This window comes from Macrotis lagotis, chromosome 4 (genome assembly GCF_037893015.1).
Source record: "Macrotis lagotis isolate mMagLag1 chromosome 4, bilby.v1.9.chrom.fasta, whole genome shotgun sequence".
In the NCBI taxonomy this organism is placed as follows: domain Eukaryota; kingdom Metazoa; phylum Chordata; class Mammalia; order Peramelemorphia; family Peramelidae; genus Macrotis; species Macrotis lagotis.
Genome location: NC_133661.1, coordinates 81,716,043 through 81,740,388, shown reverse-complemented (window position 1 = coordinate 81,740,388; position 24,346 = coordinate 81,716,043). Strand labels below are relative to the sequence as shown.

Genomic DNA, 24,346 nt, shown 5'->3' with positions numbered 1-24,346 from the left:
TTTTTAATATTATAAAAGGCTGTGTACCCCAAGCAATGTGCTTCTTCAAAAAGTCATAGGATTTTGGAGTTGAAAAGGATCTCAGTAGCCAATTAATTCAATCTATACCAGAAAGAAAACTCTATTCTCATATCTAACCATCTAATCTCTGCTTGAAGAACTCTAATAAGGAGAGATCCACCATTTCTGGAGGTGGTGACCCATTAGAGTTTGGGACAATTCTAATCATTAGGAAATTCATTCTGATCAAGTCTTAATCTGCCTCTTGTTGGATGAGGAAATAAACAATGGACTTTTACATTTTTTTTATTTCGAATCTTTTGCAATTTTCCCCCTAATCTTGCTTCCCTCCCCCCACCCCCACAGAAGGCAGTCTGTTAGTCTTTACATTATTTCCATGGTATACATTGATCTAAGTTGAATGTGATAAGAGAGAAATCATATCCTTAAGGAGGAAAAATGAAGTATTGTGTCTGATTGTTGTACTAATGGAAAGAGCAATGGTCTTTTACATTTCAACTATTATATCCCACTTTGTATATTAGGTGTTGTTGTTCTATTGTTTTCAATTGTGTACAACTCTAATTCTTTGTGACCTGATTGGGATTTTCTTGGCAGAGATACTAGAATAGATTGGCATTTCCTTCTCCAGCTCATTTCACAGATGAGGAAACTGAGGCAAACAGAATATATATAACTTGCCTAAGGTCACAAAATTAGTTAGTATCTGAGACCAAATTTGAACTCAGGGAAATAAGTCTTCCTGACTCCAGACCTGGCACTCTATCCATTGTGCCACCTCATGTGAATTCCACTCTGAACTCTAGGTTATGCCTCCTTAAAGAATAAAGAAAATGCCTAATCTTTGAGATTTTCACTTGAGATTTTCAATTCTTGAATAGAACTATCATACTCCACTGAATCTTCTTATCTTTGGCTAAACGACCCCAGTTTTTTTTTAATCTAGTTCCTTTATGCATGAACTTGATATCTTTCACCAATTTTATTATTCCACTTTAGATATTATTTAGCTCCACAATAGCCTAAAATTGTGGTGCCCAGAACAAATGTAGCTTAAGCTGGGTAGGTTACAATAGCTCCTTTATCTCTTTAGTCCTAGACACCATTCTCTCTTAATGTTGCCCATTATAACATCAGCTATTTTTTGGCCACTACTCATATTGAGCTTGCAGGCTATTGAAAATTTCAGATATTTTTCAGATAAACTGCTATCTAATGTGCCTCCCCTGTCCTATACTTGTAGTGCTGACTTTTGAGCCCAAGTAAAAGACTTTACGTTTATCCCTACTAACTCCCATTTTATTTTATTTAGTCCAATGCTCTAGCTTTTTGAGATCTTTTAGAATCCTGACTTTGTCATCAGTATGTTAGCCATCCTTCCTAGCTTGGCATCATCTGAAAATCAAAATGAACGTACCTTTTGTGCATTTTATTTAAGTAATTTTTAAAATAGTAAAGAGCACAGGGTTATGTATGGAGTACAGGGACACTCTACTATAGACTTCGCTCTAAGGTGAATTGGAACCATTAATGTTGACATGAGTCTGACCATGCAATTAGGAAAATTACTGAATTGACTAACAAAATAATGGTGTGCCAAAATTTCAAGGATTTGTGATTTTAATGGTGTGGTTTTCCCCTTACTCAAGAGTAATCCAATATTCTTTTCTACACTTTAGGAAATGACATTCACCAGGTCCTATGATGGAAAAAAAATCAACATTTAGTGGAAAACCTAGTGATAATAAGCCTTGTCCCATCAAGGCAGACCTGAGTTCAGGCTCATTTTTTTTAGGTTTTTGCAAGGCAAATGGGGTTAAGTGGCTTTCCCAAGGCCACATAGCTAGGTAATTATTAAGTGTCTGAGGCCAGATTTGAACCCAGGTACTCCTGACTCCAGGGCCGGTGCTTTATCCACTAGGCCACCTAGCCGCCCCCACAGGCTCATTTTTGAAGTCTTTCTAACTTCATATGACTTGCCAGAACTTGCATGCAACTAGTACAGCCTTAAAAAGTCAACTTCCCATGCCATCATGGTACAACAGATTAGTGTTTTACTGGAGGCAGATTGTATGTTTACTTTGTCTGCCTTCTTAATAAAGATTTACTGATTGTAGTTGGATTTTATGTAGGCTCAGATATATTTACTTTATATCTGGTACCAAATATAAGTTATAATTTTTAAAAGCTTTGTTTGGTTAACAAAAGTAGAAATCTGCATGTAATTTTCAGCATATGTGGTTGTAGGATAAGTCATTCAATTAGGAAACTATGCCTTTAACACTTTCTGACTGGGCATCTTTCTGAGTATTCTTTTATTCCATAAAACTAACCTTGATATGAAATATAGAAATAAAATCTATTGTTTACATTCTGCTAGGTTGTACATATTGGTTTTATATGGAGGAGAAACTAAATAACATGGAAATTAGATATAACTTGATATAAGAAATACAATACAAGAAAAATATGATATATAAATTTTATATAAATCATATATGATATATAATTAATATATAAATGCATATCATATAAATATATGATATATATATATAAACTTTAAATAAGGAAAAATAAATCTGGAAATATAAATTTAGAGATATTAATAAGCCAAAAAGAAATCTACACAAAATCTTATTTCATACAAAACAACAGTTCTTCTCTTTTCTTTAATTTTAAAACTTTTGTCTATGAATTAATATGTAAAATTGCATCCAAAAACAAAGTTCTCTTCTCCCAGTTCCACAAAGCCTCCACATCTTATCCCCTTCCATGGCCTTCCCCTGCAATAGATCTTGTTAGGCTTGAATAGGTAGGCAGGCTCCTTTGGGCAAATCAAATCAATAAATATTTACAGAATGTCCTATTTTCAAGGGGCTATCCTCAGAGACCCGTTTGATGGCCAAGAACCAAAACTTTCAAGTTTAAGACCTTCCAACAGGAAACAGAAATCCGTCTGGAATTAAATGTATTCATGACAGAACTGAGGTGCAGTTCATTTTTAAATATGAGATTATTACAATTCTTTCCTTCAACTTTAGCTTAGTGGACAAGGCAACATCCCCCATTTTCTGATGATCTGCTTTTTTACTTTGCCCTGGATGCTGTTAAGAGTGGCTAAGAAGGAAGAGAAAGAAATGCAAACAAACTCTGGGAGACAGTCTGTTTTCAACAAACAGAAGAGCTTCCTTATGAGTCATGCATAATTAAGTAAATGTTACAATTTTAAGTCAGCAAGAAAAAGGCGCTTTCAACTCTGTACTTAGAATTAGGGCCCATATAAGCACAATTCTTTGCTCTTAAGTGCTCTTTATCACACTACTGAAAGTATATAAGCTTCAGTCATACAGCTTCATTGGAAAATGAAACACCCCAAATTTATAATTTTTTAATTAACCAAAGGTTGCCACAGCCTTTAATACTGAAGCTTTTATTGGATTCTAAACATTGTAATCCTTGTTAAGGAAAAGGAGGAAGAAAATGATAATTAATAATAAGTTGGTGTTCATATAATGTTTTGAGATTTGCAAAGCATTTTAGCAAAAACTTTGCCCCGGGGAATTTCCTCCCTGACTGAAACTGTCCCCACACAGCAGTGGTCAAACACACACACACACACACACACACACACACACACACACACACACACTCCACCCCAAGCTAAATTTGTTATAAACAATTAATCTGAGTGTCTTTTGTGTTACTTGTCCAAGGCACAAAAATTGCTTGGTCACAGATCACTTATAGAATGCCAAGAATAATTTTATAACCTCTTCTGTTTTTTTTTTAATTTTTATTTAAGGCAGTGGGGTTAAGTGACTTACCCAAGGTCATAAAGCTAGACAATTATTAAGAGTCTGAGGCTGATTCCCCAACTGACAAATGGTCAAAGGATATGCAAAGACAATTTACAGATGAGGAGATCAAAGCAATCCATAGCCATATGAAAAATTGCTCTAAATCATTGCTTATTAGAGAAGTGCAAATTAAAGCTTCTCTGAGGTACCACCTCAGACCTCTCAGACTGGCCAATATGACCAGAAAGGATAATGATCATTGTTGGAAGGGTTGTGGGAAATCTGGGACACTAGTACATTGTTGGAGGAGCTGTGAACTCATCCAGCCTTTCTGGAGAGAAATTTGGAACTACACTCAAAGGGCAACAAAAATGTGCATACCCTTTGATCCAGCAATTACCACTACTGGGTCTATACCCTGAAGAGATGAAGAAAAAAAGGTAAAAACATCACTTGTACAAAAATATTCATAGCAGCCCTGTTTGTGGTAGCAAAGAATTGGAAATCAAGGGAGTGATGTTCAACCTTGATGGACTTGCACATCCATCAATGCAACAGTTGACTGCAATGGAGAGTATCATCTGTATCCAAAGAAAGAACTGTGGAGTTTGAACAAAGACCAAGGACTATTGCCTCTAATTTAGGAAAAAAACTGATATCTTATTGTCTGATCTTGCTATCTCTTATACTTTGTTTCTTCCTTAAGGATATGATTTCTCTCTCATGACATTGAATTTGGATCAATGTATACCATGGAAACAATGGAAAGACTGGCAAATTGCCTTCTGGGGGTGGGGGGAGGGGGAAGGGGAAGTAAGATTAGGGGGGAAATTATAAAACTCAAAATAAATTTAAAAAAAGAGTGAGGTTGGATTTGAACTCAGGTCCTCCTGACTCCAGGGCCAATATTCTAGCCACTGCACCACCTAGCTGCCACTAAGTTTAACTTCTTGATGGTTAAAAGAGATCAATGTGAATCTTCTTGTCATGTTGTGATATAGCACCGCCATCAGGGGTTAATGGGATGTGTAGGGATATAGGCTCCAAATTCTTCAGGCCTCTGTAGTTTCCTCCTGTCCTATTGGTTTTTAGGGTATAACCTATCAAGTCCCACTCCTGATGCTTCAGAACTCTTGCAGTAAATCAAAGTAAAAAAAACATTTACTCTAATTCAATGTGATATAATCAAGGAAGAACCAAATACTTCAAGGGAAATCAGATAATGATACCTATTTAATACTTATTAACATTTTTAATAATTCCATATTCCATCCTTAAAATTATATGGCTGGTATAGATGATCTCTAAGATTTGAGTATCTAAGAATTGAGTACCTCTTCTCTCTATAAAGCAAGGCAGGAAACATTTGGCCTACAGGCCAAATAAGACCCGTGATCTGGCACTGCCTTGGAAATGGCAGGCAGGACTTAAAATTCAATAAATCTAGGAGTTGTTTAGGGGTGAATTAATTGTTTGATCAAATATAATAGAGGAGTGATATTATAAAGAGTTAAATGACCCTTGGCAGGAAAAAAGATTTTGCACCCCTGCTATGAAGCATATGTACTTTCTAAAAGGTACAGATATAAATAAAAGGCTATATTACAGATGTCTGAAATTTTCATTAGTCTGACAATTTGATAATGTCTTCCAAAAAAAAAAAGTGTATATAAAAATATACGTATATGCAAACATGCAAACATACATATATTTATATACATACATTTTATATATACATATCAGAAAAATAATATAATTATCTCAACTCACTTCCTATAGTCACCAGATATCATCATAGATAATGAATTTCAGGGGAGCTAGGAACAGTGGATAGAGTTTTAAGCCTGTAGTCAGAAAGACTTCTTTCTGAATTTAAATCTGATCTTAGACAACTTACTATTTGTGTGATCCTAGGCAAATCACTTTGTTTTCCTCAATTCCTCATCTGTAAAATGAACTAGAGAAGTAAATGGCAAGCCAATCCAATATCTTTATCAAGAAAACCCATGGCATCAAGAAAGGTCAAACACGACTGAACAAAACATGAAGTTTCAATATAGTAGCAAAGTATTTAACAGTAAATTGTAGTCGTACTTTTATAAAGTGGGAATAAGTCCCTTGAAGATATCAAGAAAGGACAGCTTCTTTCCATAAATAAAATTTGCCCATCTTTCAGGGTCTTTTAATAGCTAAATTCTGGGAAGTTGGAGGTAGTGCTGAGTTAGGAGAACTTTGTAGAAGGGGAAAAGGAGGAAATTTCTTGTCTTCCTCTCTCTCATTAACCTCCCTCTTGGGGAAACTAGCAGCAGAGTGAAATACCCCATTCAGCTGTTTAAGAGTTAATTGTAAAAGTGAGTTGAAGGCATAAGCTATCTGAGATGTATGTGTGTGTGTATGTGTGTGCATGTATGTGTGTATATATATATATGTATGTGTACACACACACACACACACACATAGACCAGACAGATAAAGAAAAGGAATCACATAAGGGTGGAAGCAGGTTTCAGGAGCAGTGGAGAAAAGAATCTGCTTTGGAGAAAAGTAGACCCTGAAAACTCAACTGATCAATTTGTTCAGAACAAATGCTTCCCTCACCTCATCCTCACTTTCCTTATTTTTAAAACACTAGAATAAATATTAAGAGACCTGGTTCCCTATGATAGCTATGTCACTAATTTGACATTTAAGCTGAAGTAAATTAATTCCCCCCCCCTTTTTTCCCTCATCTATAGAAAAGAGGAAGTTGGACCAAATAACCTCTAATGTTCTTTTCATCAGCTGAATAACAGTCTGAGGTTATGATGGTCAAAATGAAAGAGAGGTTTGGAAAAGAGGGAAGACACCAGAAAGAACAAGCATGGGTGTCAGGAAATAAAGGGCAGAAGGACATCCAAGATAATTTTACCTAGAATAGTGCCTAGTATACATTTAGAATAACATTAATATACTTTTCTAATGCTTTAAACCTCCATAAAACATCAGTAGCTGTCATTACTATTATTCTTCATTTTGCCTCATATATCACATCCTTGCATAAGTTTCTTAAAACAGGAGGGAGGAAAAGTATCCTTGCATATTTGCTTGTCAGTAAGGGGAAACTGCTATGGCTCTTGGGAGGGAGTACTTATATTCTACCATTTCAGCAAAAATGATCCATTTCTAGTTAATTACACCCCTCCCTTTTTTGGGCTGGATGGTCATTGTCATGGGAACAAAGAAGGGAGAACTACAAATAGGATTTGACCTCATGCTACAGAATGGATAGTGTGAGAGCTACTACTTATGGCAGGAACCTTTTCCTATATACTTTATATCTATATCTATCTATATCTATCTACCTCTACCTCTACCTCTACCTCTACCTCTACCTCTATCTCTATCTCTATCTCTATCTCTATCATCTATCTAATCTGTGGCAACTAAGTGATACAATAGATAGAATGCTGGGCCTGAAGTCTGAAAATCCTGAGGTCAGTTCCAGCCTCAGACACTTACTACCTGAGTGACTTTGGGCAAGTCATTTAACCTTCTTTGTCTCAGTTTCCTCATCTGTAGATGAGCTGGAGAATGAAATGACAAACCAAACCAGTTTATTTGCCAACAAAACCCCAAAACAGGTCATGAAGATTTGTACACAACTGAACAAGTGAACAATTACAACTTTCTCTCTCTCTCTCTCTCCATATATATATATATATATATATATATATATATATATATATAATATGCACATATATAAAACATACACATACAAACATACTTCTGTGTGTATTCATACATATATATATATATATATATATATATATATATGTATATACACATACATACATACTTTTATACACGACGGTGACCAAGCACCCCTGCCCATCCCCCTCAGGGTTGGGTCTGTTCAGTTATAATTACAGGCACAGCAGATGTCAAATACAGCAACTGTTTGCTAAGAGTTTAATCCATAATCTTCAAGTAACCAGAACACTATAGGGCATTCCTTCCAATGCTAAAGGAATGTTTTGCCTCCAGGGACATGATAGATGAGGAAAATCTTAACTCAGTGAATACTTTTCTCTAAAAAAATCAAGACAGTACTATGAAAGTAAAGTTTTTTTTTTTAAAAAAGAGAAAGTAACAGATAATTCTGTTCAAAAATAATCTATTTTGCACACAGGATTTTTAAAAATGAGTAATTCGGATAATTGCCTAATTATGTCATTGTGTTTAGTTTGTAAAGGCCTCTTAAATGAAACTTTCCCAGATTCTTCTCCCATCCATACACACATTAATACTTACCTCAAAAAAATTACTTTGCATACATTTATTTAAATACATGCTTTCTCCTATGTCCAAAGAGTTATAAAACTGTGCATACCCTTTGATTCAGCAATACCACTACTAGGTCTGTATCCTAAAGACATCACAAATAAGAAAAAAGGATCCTCATGTACAAAAATATTTATTGCAGCTTTTTTATTGTGGCAAAGAATTGGAAATTGAGGGGATACCTGTCATCTGGGGAATGGCAGAACAAATTCTGGTTTATGAATGTAATAGAATACTACTATTCTGTAAAATGACATTATCTGGCAATGAGTACAAAGATAAAGAATAAGACAATACCTGACTTCCTGAAACAATGTTTAGTAGAGAATTGGAGATAAAATTTATACAAATGGGTGGCTAAGAATTTGAAATCAAAGAGATGCTGATTAATTGAGGAATGGTTAAACAAATTATGGCATATCATTATAATGATATGATAAATATTATGCCAAAAGAAATGACAAGCAGGATGATTTCAGAAAAATCTAGAAATATTTATGTGAAAAGATACATAATGAAGTGAACAGAACTAGAAGAATATTGTCATAGTAATAGCAACATTGTTTCATGAAGAACTGTGAATGACTTAACTATTCTCAGAAATACAGTGATCTAAGACAATTCCAAAAGTCTAATGATGAAGCATGCTATCCACTCAGAGAAAGAATTGATATTGACTGAATATGAACTGAAGCATGCTATTTTCACTTTCTTTCATTTTTTCTTTTATTATAGTCTTCTTGTACAAAATGATTAGTATGGAAAACTTTGAAATACTTGCACATGCATAACCTATATCTGATTGCTTATCATCTCAGGGTGGGGGCAGGAGAGAGAGAGAGAGAGAGAGAGAGAGAGAGAGGCAGTTTAGAACTCAAAACTTTAAATAAAAATGTTAAAATGTTAAAAGTTTGGAAAAAAAGATTTACAAAAATAAATGTCATAGAGTTAAAGGTGGAAGTATGGAATTTAGGAAGAAACAAGCTGCTTTGAGAAGGAAAAGCAGGAAGGATCAGGAAATGATGACCCTGTTACTCATTCTCTTTGAATTTGGGTAACTGCAAGGCCAGTGCAGTTCTGTGTTCACTTCCTAAACATCACATTTCAATCCTTATTATAAGAGGGTGATGCTAGGTTTTTTAACTTATTCATTGCCCTACTGTATGAGTAGAATAATAAAATATATTTGATTTTATTGACCTGATCTTTCCTGCTTTTCCTTCTCAAAGCAGCTTATTTATTCCCATATTCCACACTTTCACTCTTGACCTATGACATTTATTTGCATAATTCTTTTTTCCAAATTTTTAATATTTTTATTTAAAGTTTTGAGTTCCAAACTCTCTCTCTCTCTCTCTCTCTCTCTCTCTCTCTCTCTCTCTCTCTCTCTCTCTCTCAGAAACCTCATTAAGTACATTTTTTTGCTCTTACAAAGTCCAAACAAGGAAAACTTACTTTAAGCTCTCAAAAGATACAATTGGCCCTCTGTTACTCCCTCTCCTGATCCACATCACTTTCATCAGTGATGGTACCCTCTTCATTCGTGCAGTCACAATCCCTCTGGGCTTAAAAGATGATATTCATGTATTGTTGTGTCTGAAAAATTCATCCACTGACTGCCAAACTACTCTTAATTAAATCATTAATTAACTGAACAGACATTAATTGAGAGCTTTCTATACTTCAGGAACTATGCTAGGTGCTACAGATACAAATTAAAAACAGAACTTTCCTGGGACTGGTGAAGCCTGTATTTGATTAACATACAACACCTGTGTTTGTCAGTAAATATTTGGAGGAAATAGGAACACTAAGAACTGGGGGGGGGGGAGGGAGAATCAGGAAAAGCTTCATGGAGGACCAGAGACCAGAACCCTAAGTCTTTGGGGGAGGGGGAGGATGAGGCAATTAAGGTTAAGTAACTTGCCCAAGGTCATACTGCTAACAAATGTCAAGTGTTTGAGGTCAAATTTGAACTCAGTTCTTCCTGACTCCAGGCCTGGTGTTCTTAGTGCTCCAATTAAAATGCCAATTCTAAACTTGAATGAAGATAAGGACTCTGAAAGGATTAGAGAAGAAAGCATGCTTTCTACGTAGGTAAGATGGTTTATTATTTTTTCTTCTTTATTAAAGATTTTATTTATTTTGAGTTCTACAATTTTCCCCTAATCTTACTTCCCTCCCCCTACAGAAGGCAATTTGCTAGTCTTTACATTGTTTCCACGGTATACATTGATCCGAATCGAGTGTGATGAGAGAGAAATCATATCCTTAAGGAAGAAACATAAAGTATAAGAGATAGCAGGATCAGACAATAAGCTATCAGTTTTTTCCTAAATTTAAGGTAATAGTCCTTGGTCTTTGTTCAAACTCTGCAGTTGTTTCTCTGGATACAGATGGCATCCTCCATTGCAGACAGCTCCAAATTGTCCCTGACTATTGCACTGATGCAGTCCATCAAGGTTGATCATTGCCCCCATGTAGCTGTTAGGGTGTACAATGTTTTTCTGGTTCTGCTCATCTCACTCAGCATCAGTTCATGCAAATCCCTCCAGCCTTCCCTGAATTCCCATTCCTCCTGGTTTCTAATAGAACAATAGTGTTCCATGACATACATGTACCACAGTTTGCTAAGCCATTCTCCAATTGAAGGACATTTATTTAATTTATAATTCTTTGCCACCACAAACAGGGCTGCTATGAATATTTTTGTACAAGTGGTGTTTTTACCATTTTTCATCATAAAATTGTTTATTTTAATCCAGAAAAGTAAGGAATGCAACAGGGACCCTGGTCATTTCTTAAATTTTCAGTGTGAGAATTTGCACTTCCGAAATGGGCAGATGCAATAAATCAGGACTTGGTTTCTTGTTTTGTCCATTGTCTAGACTTAAGAAAATGAGAATGAACTGTTAATAATGCAAATTTAACTTTCCATTTGTTAAACATTTGCCAGCCTAGCCCTGAGGTAGAATGTCATCTTTGGGGAACAGCTATAAGTATAGTTTATATAGGAGGCAGACTGTGTAAGGGGGAGTAATTTAAAATAAAAGATAGAAAGAGGACTCATGATGAAATGTGCTATCCAACTCCAGATGGAGAGGTGATGGATTCAGAGTGCAATTTTTTTTTCATGGCTAAAGCAGGATATTTTTTTTCCTGACTATATATGTTTTTTTAACAGGTTTTATTTTTACTTTTTGCTTTTTCATTGGGTGAAGGGGAGAGGGAGTGAAAGAATTCAGAATTTAAAATAAAGTAAAACTGATTTTAAAAAATAGACAGTAAATTGGACCAAGATTGTGGAAGACCCTAAATACTAGGGTAGAGGACTCTAAATACCAGGGGAAAGAGTATGTATTTTCTTTTTTTTTTTTTAAAGTTCAAAGTGTCAATTTTATTTTTTTAAAGATTTTATTTATTTTGAGTTTTACAATTTTTCCCCTAATCTTACTTCCCTCCCTCCCACCTCCCAAAGAAGGCAATTTGCTAGTCTTTACATTGTTTCCATGGTATACATTGATCCAAATTGAATGTGATGAGAGAGAAATCATATCCTTAAGGAAGAAACATAAAGTATAAGAGATAGCAAGATCAGACAATAAGATATCAGTTTTTTTTCTAAATTAAAGGTAACAGTCCTTGGTCTTTGTTCAAACTCCACAGTTCTTTCTCTGGATTCAGATGGTATTCTTCATTGCAGACAGCCCAGAATTGTCCCTGATTGTTGCACAGATGGTATGAGCAAGTCCATCAAGGTTGATCATCTCCCCCATGTTGCTGTTAGGATGTACAGTGTTTTCTGGTTCTGCTCATCTCACTCAGAATCAGTTCATGCAAATCTCTCCAGGCTTCCCTGAATTCCCATCCCTTCTGATTTCTTAATAGAACAACAGTGTTCCATGACATACATATATCACAGTTTGCTAAACCATTCCCCAGTTGAAGTATATTTACTTGATTTCCAATTCTTTCCCACCACAAACAAGGCTGCTATGAATATTTTTGTATAAGTGATGTTTTTACCCTTTTTCTCCATCTCTTCAGGGTATAGACCCAGTAGTGATAATTGCTGGATCAAAGGGTATGCACATTTTTGTTGCCCTTTGGGCGTAGTTCCAAATTTCTCTCCAGAAAGGTTAGAGGAGTTCACGGCTCCACCAACAATGTACTAGTGTCCCAGATTTCCCACAACCCTTCCAACAATAAGAGTATGTATTTTCCCTGAAAGCAATAGGGAACTACCAATAACTTTTAAACAGAGTGATGATATGGCTAGATCTATCTCTTTGTAAGATTAAATTGACTGTTGTGTAGAAAATGTCATTTTATGGTCAAGAAAGAGACTTGAAACAAGGAGACCAATTAAGAGATTACCATAATAGTCTAGGTAAGAGACTATGATGGCCTGAACTGGGGTTGTGTCAGAATGGAGAGCTATGAACTGACATGAGAGATGCTATACAAACTGTACTGGTTTGATCTGACTGGATGTAGGGGAAATAATGAGAAAGAGTGATCAATCTAGGATAATCTGAGATTGTGAATTTAAATTAACTGGTAATTGGTATAAACAACAGATATAGGGAAGTTTAGAGGAAATGTGGGATTAGGAAAGAAGATAATGATTCCAATTGGGATATGATGAATTTGAGATATAAATGGAATATCTAAGTGTATATATCTAGGAACTGGAAATATGGAAATAAATTATGCCTGGATCATGATCCTAGAGGTGATAATTGGATCTATAGGAGAAGATTAGTTAATACAAGGGAAATGCAGATAGAAAGGAAGATAAGGGAATGCAAAGGAAAGAAAGTCTATTTATACCTACTTAATAATTAACTGAATTGACTAGTTACTTTGGTATTTTATAAGGAAAAAACCCAAGAAAAGTTATTCATTTTCATTCTTCAGATAGTATGGGAAATGGACAGAGAGCAGGCCTCCAAATCTGGAAGACGTAGGTTCAAGGCCCACTTCTGATCCATACTGGCTAGGTAACCCTTGATCTCTCAGTGTTCTAGGCTATTCTCTAAGACTGTAAATTGCAAAGAAAATGCCAACATCTATTAAGTAGTTCATTCACCAAGGAATTTCCTATATCAGTGAAATCCTAGGTCTAATTTATCCGTTCTATCACCACACTATTAGTCCTGCTTTCTATGAACAGTGGCTAATAAACTTAATCTTAAGTAGTGGGCTAGATGGCTGATTCTTTCTCAGGTTCCTGAACTGGTGGTATTGGATTCCTGTCTGATAATCATCTGCCCATGGAATATCTATAATCTTTATTCCCACTCCTAAGATGTGTCCATTTACTCATTTCATCTAAATTTCAATCAAATTAATTTTTTTAAATTTAAAATTTTTACTACTTAATGTAAAAATGCATTCCTTTTATAAAAACATGATGATAGCACAAATAAAACAACAGAAAAGCAACCTACTTGTTTTGTCCAATTGTTTCAAAATCTTTCACAATGATGTCAAGAGTAGATGAAAAGTCCAATGGTATACCCTTTAAGTCAAATTCAAATATCTGTGCATAGAAAAGTTTTTCAAATTAGATTATTTTAAGAGACAAGGAAAATTAACTGTAGCAATATAACAAATCATTTAACTATTTTCACTAGTGATAAAATTCTTACCAAAGTATGACACAGAAGTGATTGAATTCTAAATATAGTGATTTTTGTTTGTTTTCTTGAAGAGACTTTAAACATAAGCAAATTGACAATTTACATGATCTATCATTCCATACTCAAGTTAGAGGACATTAAAGAAGACTTAGGGAAATATAAATAGGATCTTGAGCTATTTATAGATTTTTGATTTGGAAAATGGATAAGATAATTCTGTGTGACCTCCAAGAATTAGAACTAGAACTAATTAATGTAAAAATGGAGGTGGGGGGAGGGCAGATTTTGACTCAGTATAAGGAAAAACTTCCAAATAATCTTAGAGCTATTCAAAAGTTGCTTGGGGATAGTAAATTCCCATTGTTGAAATTCTTACAACAGACAGTGAATAATCATTTATTGAAGTTTTTAGGAGAAAAGCATGCTTTAAAGAGTTAGATGATCCTTAGTCTCTTTCAATAACTGAGATATACAATGTCAAAATAATAATACCCCAAAGCATTTAGAAGACTCTCACCCATTGCCAAGTAATCTGCCTCTAAATCATAACCCTACCAAGAATTATTCAGCAAACTTTTAGAGTTGCTGTGGCCAACAAATTCATTGACTTCAAACCAATCTAGCAAAAAGCCTCTGAAAATCTGGCCACCTATTAGATAGCTTGCTAGAATCTTATGACCTTCAATGAATCCAGGGTTCGCCTTCACATCATGATGAGGAATCAAATTATGAACTGAGTGGATGGGAAATAGTTCTTCTAGTTCATTCACGAATCAGAATGTTGGAAGAAAAAATTTTACTTTTTTTCCTATCTAAAGAATCTCAATTATAATACTGAAATTTGAAGATCACTCGCTAAATGTGTTCATTAAAGATACATTTGTTTTAGTAACTAATTGCAATATAGTTCCACAATATGTACAAGATACAGAATGAACAGGTATGTATATACACAGAAATTCTGTCCATTGCAAGATCAGTCTGCAAATGGCCAGGTGAGCTCTGACCAGATTTGGACATTTACTTATACAGAATTATTAAAAATAAAATACAGTATCAACATATTTTCAAAATGATAAATAGTAATACTAATATTAAATTTTCCTAACCCAGAACAATGAACTCACATGCTACTAGTTTTAAAACTGGCAACTGTTACTATTTAAAATGTTTTTATGATTATTTGGGGATTGTTTTTCCTTCCTGGAGAAAGTGAAGAGGTTTTCAGATTCTCTTAAGCTGGATATAAATCTATAGAGGGCAGGTTTAAGCACATATATAAATAAGTTTAAAATAATAAAATCACTTCCTTATTGTTTTTATCAAAGGATATCTTTCCATTTTTTATAGGTTCGCAAACTTACAACTAGAAATGACCTTAAAGATCATGTTGTCCAAATACCTCATTTTACAAAGAAACTGAGGTTCAGAAAGGTGAAAGGTCTCACAAAACTTTGATTCAGTCCTCTGAATTCATATTCAGTTTTTCCATTCTACTATATCACCTCAAAAACAAGTTGGTAAAAGTGGAGAAAGATTAGTCAGTACACCGAGCCCAATTCTGTAAATACTCAAAGATTTAGAGCTGGAAAGGATCTTCTAGGCCATCTAGTCCAGTTTGGTTTAGTTTGGTTTTACATGGGAGAACACAGAGGACCTGAGAGTTAAGGGATTTGCACAAGATCATGCAGACTTAAAATGACAGAGTCAGAATTCAAATCCAGATCCATTTACTGCAAATCCAGTGTTCTTTCTGCTACTCCAAACTACTTTTCAATAGCCTATACCCATTTTGGAGGTGTAGAGGATGAGAAGTAGAGGAGTGGATCTGAACTTTGATTTTGTTCTCAGATATGAAAAGTTTCTCCACAAATACAGGTCAACAACTCCTAACTTATAACTTAGGGTGTCTTAGAGAGTTTCTTGGAGCATTGTGAGAGAGGTTAGGTAACTTACCCAGGGTCACATTGCCAATGTCCTTAGTGGATTTTATTCAACTACTCTATAGGGAAGGAATCTTCTAAAATCCTGTTATTAAAGTTTTATCAAATCCTCTATATCTTTAAAAGTACATCAGGTGGTCAATAGAGCTATAACACAATAGGAATTATTGAATCGAGGGTCAATTTAGTTGAGGGAAAGGGACATGATCATGTCTAACTATGAGTACAGCTGAGAAAGGGGGTGGTCCATCCCTCACAGTGTCTGGATAAAGCTCCCATGGAAATTTAGGGACAAGGCTTAGAGAAAGGGATGCTATGACTAAAATGGAATACTAGCAGTAGAGCAGAAAAAAATTCTACTGTGGTATGGAATTAGTGAAGATCATTAGGTAAGGCATAGGGATGGCAGTTATACTCTGGAGTAAAATGTCAGCATCTGAAGGACAAATCATCTCCCCATGCAGACCAAGAAATGAACTTTGTTAATTTTAGAAAGCTACTTATAGCTTAGTCTAATCCAAATGAAAGAACTGGCAATTGAAATGTTAACCAAGACTTTAATCAATCAATTAGTTATATCTTCTGCAAAACTAACATTAGTCTCCATTAGGTTATCCATATCCATATCAATGAGTCTGATTCTCCTTTTCCATCTATGTAGGCAGCTAAGTAGTATCCCAGATAGGACACTGTACCGGAAGTTAAAAAGAGTTGCGTTCATATGTAGTCTCAAACAATAGCAATGAAACCTCTGTCTGGTTTTGTTTTCCAATTGTAAATATTAGAATAATAATTGTGTCTACCTCCAAGAGTTTCAGTGAGGATAAAAAGAGAATACTTTACAAATCTTAAAACAATATATAAATTAATATTATTATTATTACCACAGGAAGCCCTACAAAGGAAAGAACCCCTGATTCTTCCTTCCAACCAAATCCTTCCTATGTTTTAAACAGAAAAGCATGCACCTGAAGAAGCTTACACAAGACACTAGCTTCTAAGAAGTGTATAGAGAAGCCTTAGTGTCCAAGACCCTTAGGGTCTTGATTCCCCTACTCAGAGGGCATCTGGGGAGCCACGTGAGGCAAGTACTAGAGAATTGCTCTACTCCCTCTGCAAGGAAGTGGGGGGGATGGTACAGATTCTCCATTTCCATGACAAGTTTCTGACCAACAGGAGGAAGAATTAGTTGCCAAATATATTTAAACAACGTTTAAGCTAAAAAGTTACCTCGTTCCAGATAGGGTTGAGTTCATTATCAATTTTCTTTGTTTTCTTCTTCTCATCTGCAAATTAAAAAATTAAATAATTAAGAAATTTATTTAGCAACCATTAAAATAAATAGATACATAAATGCATTAACCCATCCTCAATTAATGAAATACATTAATCAGCTATTACTGAGAATGCTTGATTGATTACTTGATTGAGTCCAAATAGGTTGTTCCTGTCATCTATGTATTGCTAAAGGAGGTGGGATTTCCCAGAAGCAAGTACTGTACTATGCTTTTATTTATATCTCCCCAGTGAATAACACAGTACCTAGTCAAAGTAGGCACTTCATAAATGCTCATTGGCTGACTGATATGATGGAGAGTCACACATGCAAACACATGTATGCTCCACAATTCCAATCTGTTTTCACTGATACAAAGTGATGAGGATTTTCCAGAAGAAACTAAAGGGAGGAAAGCCTGCTTGGATTCCCTTCTTTCCTAGTCCACTTCATCCAATTCACCTACAAGTCAAGACATCATCTTTGTGATGTCATTGATCCTTTTCAAGAATGAGGTTTCAAGAATGTAGTTTCAAGAACTACAATTTCATCAAAGACACAAGTTCCTTTTTGTAGCATATTTATGAATTTCCCCTTCAAGTGAAAACAAGATGGCTCACTTTTTCCCCTTTTCCATTGTATCAGTAGTATATATTAATTGATTTTGAACAGATCACAGTATGTCATTGAACCTGGAAATATCATCTCATTCAGTCCTCTTTTTTATAGCTGGACAAAGAGAAGCCCCAAGAGGTGATGGATGCAATTTGAATAATGTCATACAGCTTTTTAATAAGGAATTTGAATGAGAATCCAATTCTATGGACTCCCAATAGGAAATAGTCTCCACTTCAATTCAAATGTAGCCATATACTGCAAAACTATCAGAAGCTGGTGACTCAGAAGTGCCTCACTTGGATCCTATAGGTCCCTTGTTTACACAAATTCATGGAATGCCTGACTTGGAAAGGACTCCCCCCACCAAATCCAAATAGGAATCCCTTCTATACCAACCCCAACAAGTGTTTATTCAACTTTTACTTGCAACTGCAAAAATCTCTACATAGTCTTTTCTTCATTCTTAAGCCTGTGATGAAATTGCCCTTTTCATATTTTAGAGATTACTAAATAAATCCTAACTCGAAATTCCTTTGTTTTAGTGTTATATGAAAGTCTCACTTCCATTTTTTTCTAATACAAAGATAAGCTTTAAGCCTAATCATATCGCTCTGTCTATCCATTTGCATTCTTCCATGGGCTTAACATAACAAATCTATGACTCATTACCTAGACTTTGCTAAGTATTAACTTTTCCACTTGCTTTAAAACTGAACATTCAAAACTAACATCCTTTTCTAAGGTTCAATATGACCCCAAAGTGTATTGTTTATTTTCTGAGCTTAAGCCTGCTGTATGTCCTATAGAATCCTAATATTCTTTTGACTAGGTAGGGACTTTTCTAGAACTTACCCTGGTATGTTCATATTGACTGCTGCCCTCCCTTACCAAACTTCAAAACTCAAAAGAAACCTCTATATCTGTATATCTGATAATAATAGAAAAAATTTAACTCTTGAGATAAGTGAACAAAACTATGTCAACAAAGGAGAGGAAGGTTTGTTTTAGCATTTCTCTGACTGGGTTAAATGACTTTCCATTAGCTCAAAAAGTATTCTCAGAGATTCCAATAAAGAACTGAACACATCCTTATGGAGTGTTTGGTCACAGACAGTGTTACCACTATTTCTAAAAGCTGACTATTCTCTCTCAAATTTGAACTACTTTTCTCTTCTACCTCAGTTTTACAGATGAGGGGACTGAGACTTAAGGAAGTTGAATGACTTGCACAAGATGATATTGGTAGTGAGTGCCAGAGGTAAGATTCAAATCCATTCACTAATCAACAACAAGAATTCAGTCGAGGATTTGGACATGGGAGGAGGGAAGAAACAATGCAAGGACTGATGTAATAAAATAGAGGTTTAAAAAAGTGGCAGTATTTTGAGCCCAGATGAACAAGTTCAGTACCTACTTACTGGAGCTGGGAATAAATGTTCACAGAAGACCAACCACCAGATGAACTTGCTTGTTACAACTTAGTTAAACAAGTTGTTTCTGGATGAAGAATCTTGGCTAAGGATGAAATTAGAACTTGAGCTTCTGTTAAATGACCCTGGAGTCAGATTTTATATAATCTGATGTGAGTAGTTCACAATTTCATTGAATCTAATAAATAAAGAATACTCCAACCCAATGAATATCATCATCATCAAACTGTGTCGAGGCAAAAGGGAGAAGTGTGAGTAAGAGAGTCAAAAAAAGTTAGAGACAACTGTTGAATTGGTAGGGCTATTCACTTTGCACACTGTTGGAAACTGGGAAAAATGAACTTTCCTGTTGCTTCTCCTTAGTACTTCTCTGGCTGGCTCCCAGTTGATTCTTAGGGGCTAAGGCAGGCTTCCTGGCCAGGAGAAAGCCACCTCAATCCCACCCTAAGAAGGTTAGCCTTGATTATTTTGATTTTTAATTAGAAGGATATAAATTATATTTTCATTGGAAGTCTAGCCTCACAAATAAATTAAGCCAAGAAAAATGTTTGAGAGTTATTTTCTTATCAGCGGTTGTAGGGTCACATATTTCTATTACTCAGCTATTCAATTCCACTTATGTTTTCTTTAAAGGGTCATAAGTTACAGACTACAAACATCAGATTAAATTACAGGAAGCTCTCTCTTTTAGTCCTCACACCAATTTTATTAAGATGATTTTCTTTCTATGGAAAGGAATGAAATATTTTCTACACAGAAAATAGTGATTCAAACTTAGAGCATATTCAGGACTGAAACATGCTGTTTTCCTTAGAGCATTCCCTATTTTCTGAATTATCTTACCCAATACTATTCTTTCTTTCCTATAAGGGTTACAATGGAATTGACTGGCAGGGCCAATCCCTCACCAATCAGCATCTTTCCCAAATCTTAAAAAATATGATCATGCCAATCTTCCAGGCATAGTTGTTTAACTAAACCATTCCTTATCTCTGCAGGTTATCTAGGAGAAGATGTGCCTAACTACTATTGAGGAGGCTAGGCAAATTCATGAATTCTTAACAATCTAAAGATCTGCCTACAGATGGCCAACAAAATATGTTAAAGCAGAAAAATGTAAATGTATTTTATTTGCTGAGTCATGTTGAAACAGGCTTATGAGAAGGGATAACTCTGATACTGAGGTCCTCATGCACTCAAATTATGATACCAAGGAAAGAGTTTTGGACAGCTGGGAAATCTGGGTCCAAATTCTAGTTCTGAGATTTACCTTCGATGTATTCTTCAGAAAATCACTTCAGTTTCCAGCTCTATTAAAACTGGGATAAATATTCCCAGTGTTACAACACTGCTATGATGAAAGCACCATATAAACCTATGAATGTTATAGAAATATGAGTTATGGGGTAGCTAGGTGGCACAGTGTATAGAGCATCAGCTCTGGAATCAGGAGGACCTGAGTTCAAATGTGACCTCAGTCACTTAATAATTACCTAAAAAACTTTTAAAAAACTTTTTTAAATTAAATTTTAATTAAAGTTTAATCTACATTATTGATATTTTTCTCCATCATTTTCTTACATCTAGATAAAATCAACAAGACAAATCAAGACTTTATTTGCAATGTTTGCCCATTTCGTAGATGTAAATGCTCAGATGAAAATTTAACAACCTTGTAAATAGCTATCCATAACTTTGCAGAAGGCACTCTATTCATTGAAGAAGAGGTGGAAAATTGTTCCTCTGGCTCTACAAAGATGTCATACAGCTCTCAGGCTATAGGTCCTTGGACTGGGTTGCCCTTGATGAACCAGGGAAAGCGCAAAGGGTGAGATAATATGTCCCCCTTGACCCACTAGTTCCATTTCATCCCTGCTATGGGATCTGAGTCTACTCCTCATGAGTTCTTCCATATTTGGTAGGGAGCTGTGCAAGGATACAATTTTTCATAGTTACCAGCCCAGGAGTGACTGCAGGAAAAGGATTGAAGGAAGCCTTCTCTCATCTGGACCCTAGGAAACATGTTGCCCTTTTGGTTCCAAAAGGAAAAAAATAAACAATGCTTTCTAATCTCCAGAAGCTCTCTGAGAAATTCAGAACAAGTTGGCATAAACAGTTGTTTTTGATCCCAAAAGGGTGATGTTGCCAAACAAGTTCAGGAAGAGAATGTTGGCTGAGCAGCTAGTGAAATACAACATGGGACTGTTTGGACTTTTTTTTTTTTTTAAAAACTGTAATTGATAGCACTGATAAACTGGAACATCAAGAGGTGGAGCAGAGCTAATTTACCACATTACTTCCCTATCGCTTGGAGTCTTGCTGACCTTAAGAGATGCCTTATGTTAACCCCCCCCCCCAAAAAAAATAGTATTTCATGGAAACTATCTTTGGCAGAAAATATTACTCTCTTTAACCTACTGCTTCAAGAGCTAAAATGATCCCATTAGGTACTGTTGATGTCCAAGATCCATAGACTTCCATAATTTCTGATTTCTCAATTTTAGATCATGCTCAGGATCAGAACAAGCATCATCTCTTCCAGAGGCATAAGGCTACAAATTAGGAAGTTAACTTCTAGCCTTTGACTCCTGTCTAACAAACTGGGTAATTTAGAACATATTATTTAATTTCTCTGTGCCTGTTTCTTCATCTGTGAAAGATGGATTGAATATATTGAAACCTCACTGTAACACTTAGACTTCAGTACTTGAAGAATCAATGATTCCCTCCTGTACTATGGTACAAATCACCACCCCTCTATATGGTCTTCAAATATCCTTTTGTTTAATCATTTCAGTTGCATCCAACTTTTCTTGACCCCATTTGAGGTTTTCTTGGCAAAAATTCTGGAGAAGTTTAGCATTTCCTTCTCCAGCTCATTTTGATGGGGGTAAGACAAAAAGCATTAAGTAACTTTTCCAGGGTTACAGAGTTAGTAAGCATTTGAATTCAGATTTGAACTCAGGAAGATGAGTCTTCCTGACTCCAGGCCTAGCATTCTATTCACTGCACCACCTGGCCATCACTCTTCAAATATCATTGCTACTTAAATTTTCATAATCCAGCTGTTCATCTAGGTTTCCCTGGATTTAGGTAGTCCTGTTCTTGGAGGATAGACATGCTACTTGGTCACCAAGCTTAAACCTTCACTGACAATCTCCTAAGGAACCAGAGTTACTCTTATATCACAACGAAACATTGAAAGAAAACTTGAGGCCTGGCATCAACCACACGTCAGCAGAGGAGTTGACAATGATAACAATTCACATTTTTGTAGGGCTTTACCATTTACAAAGCATTTTTTTCTCACAATAATCCTCTGAGACAGGTAGTAGAAGCATTATTATTATTGTTTTACATCTGAGATAACAAGAAATTAAGCATTTTACCCACAAAAGTGGGCACAGAAGCAAGGATAGGAAACCAGGTTTGCCAATTCCAAATCCAACACCTTTTAGGAAATTCTTCCAGACTGTTATTTTTTAATGTACTTTGGGTCAGTGAACAGAGAGGAGATCTAGTCAGAGAAAGATTTTGTAGAAAATTGGAGACTATATCATAAACATGAATGAATGTATAAGTGAACAAAATGAATGTATTGGTTATACACTACTGATAGAGTTATAATTGGTGGAGATATAATTAATTAAAGTAGTTTGGAATCATACAAATAAAGCAGCTAAAATGCTCATATCCTTTGACCCTGAGATTTCACTATTATGCAAATACCCAATGAGGAGAATGACAAAAAGAAAGATTTGCTATGTACTATGGTACAATAAAATATTTGTAGTAGTAGTACTTTTTGTGATAGCAAAGAACTGGAAATAAAATAGATACCCATTGGTTGGTTAATGGATAAAGACATTGTGACATGTTAATGTAAGGGAGTGCCATAGTTAATGTAATGCAATGCCATAAGAAACAAGAGTATGGTGAATGCAGAGAAACATGGAAAGACTTATATGAATTAATGAAGAATGAAGTCAGCAGAACCTCAGAAATGATAGATGCATGGACTACAACAGCATAAGAAAGAGTGTGGCCACAAAACAAACAAAACTAGATATTGTGAATTTACAGACTCCAAAGAAGAGAAATTCAGTTTCCTCATTCATAAAATGAGGGGATTGAACTAAATGTCCACTAAAATTCATGGCACTGAGAAATGCTATAATTTCATCAAAGATGGGAGAAAGGAAGAGAAGACAGGTAAAGATGTAGAAAGATTTTGAGGTGTAGAAGAGGCATTTTGCATTAGATGATCTCAAAAACAGGGACTTAAGAAGAGAAGTTGGAATAGTTGCTAGGAACATAATCAAATAGGGAATCTGTAAAGGGTCATCACGTAGCAGGAAAGGCTCAAATGGAGTTAGCAAGATATGTGGTGGTACCCTTCAGTTCACTCTTGTGTGATTTCTACTAGCAACATTCATCAACTCATGAGTAAGAGTACAAAAACTGACTGTAAGGTTTGGGGATTGGCGATATTTTAATAGTACGAGTAGATTCAGAAATGGAAGTATATATAGTTGAATGAATAAACTGTGGATTAGACAGTTAAGGATGGAAATTAAGACCAGACCAGGGACTAAGAGAACAGGAATGAAAAAGGAAAAATATGAAATGAGAAAAAAAATAGGTTTATAGGCTTACTGTAATAATATTCTACCCTGAGTTATGTGTATATATGTAGATGTAGATATAGATTAGATTATTATATAGATACAAAGATTTATCTATTTATATAGATAAATGGATTAATCCATATAACCTACATATTATATATGCATACATATACATTCCCTATATTATAAAAGACAGCATAGTTTAATGGACACAGAATGGTCTCAAATATCTTCTCTAAACCATACTAGTTGGGGAAAATCACTTAACCAGTGTTCTCGTAGTGAAATTTATAAGGCGGTAAATTGCTTCTAGAAAAACATATTCTTACTTGCTGCCTCTCATTTCATTCTCAATTACTTCCAATTTGACTTCTATTTCTATCCCTCTACTGAGACAGATCTCTCCAAGGATATTAATGACTTTGATCCATTGATGTTATTTTTATGAGCTCTCTAATAGCTTCTCTGTCTCCTGCTGGCTCCTCATAATGAATTTCTAATCAGGATTATTATGAGGTTCAAATGAAATAATGAATGAAAAGCACTTTGAAATCCTTAAAACATTATATAAATACCAGTTATTACTATCATTATCACATTATTATTATGAAAAAAGTAAGAAGTCTCTTGGTAAATGTGAAAAAGGAGAGTAAAATTGACTTGAAGCT

General features: G+C 35.2%; 1 protein-coding gene across 2 annotated transcripts in view; it reads right to left on the bottom strand.

Annotated features, from left to right (window-relative positions):
- MYOF (myoferlin) overlaps positions 1 to 24,346 on the bottom strand; it is a 157,902-nt gene that overhangs the window by 117,405 nt on the left and 16,151 nt on the right. For both annotated transcript variants that reach the window (XM_074233352.1, XM_074233353.1), the window contains exons 2-3: positions 16,957 to 17,012; positions 13,592 to 13,683 (exon numbers count right to left, since the gene is read on the bottom strand). In XM_074233352.1, the coding sequence (XP_074089453.1) occupies positions 13,592 to 13,683; positions 16,957 to 17,012 (148 nt within the window). The remainder of the gene's footprint in view (positions 1 to 13,591; positions 13,684 to 16,956; positions 17,013 to 24,346) is intronic.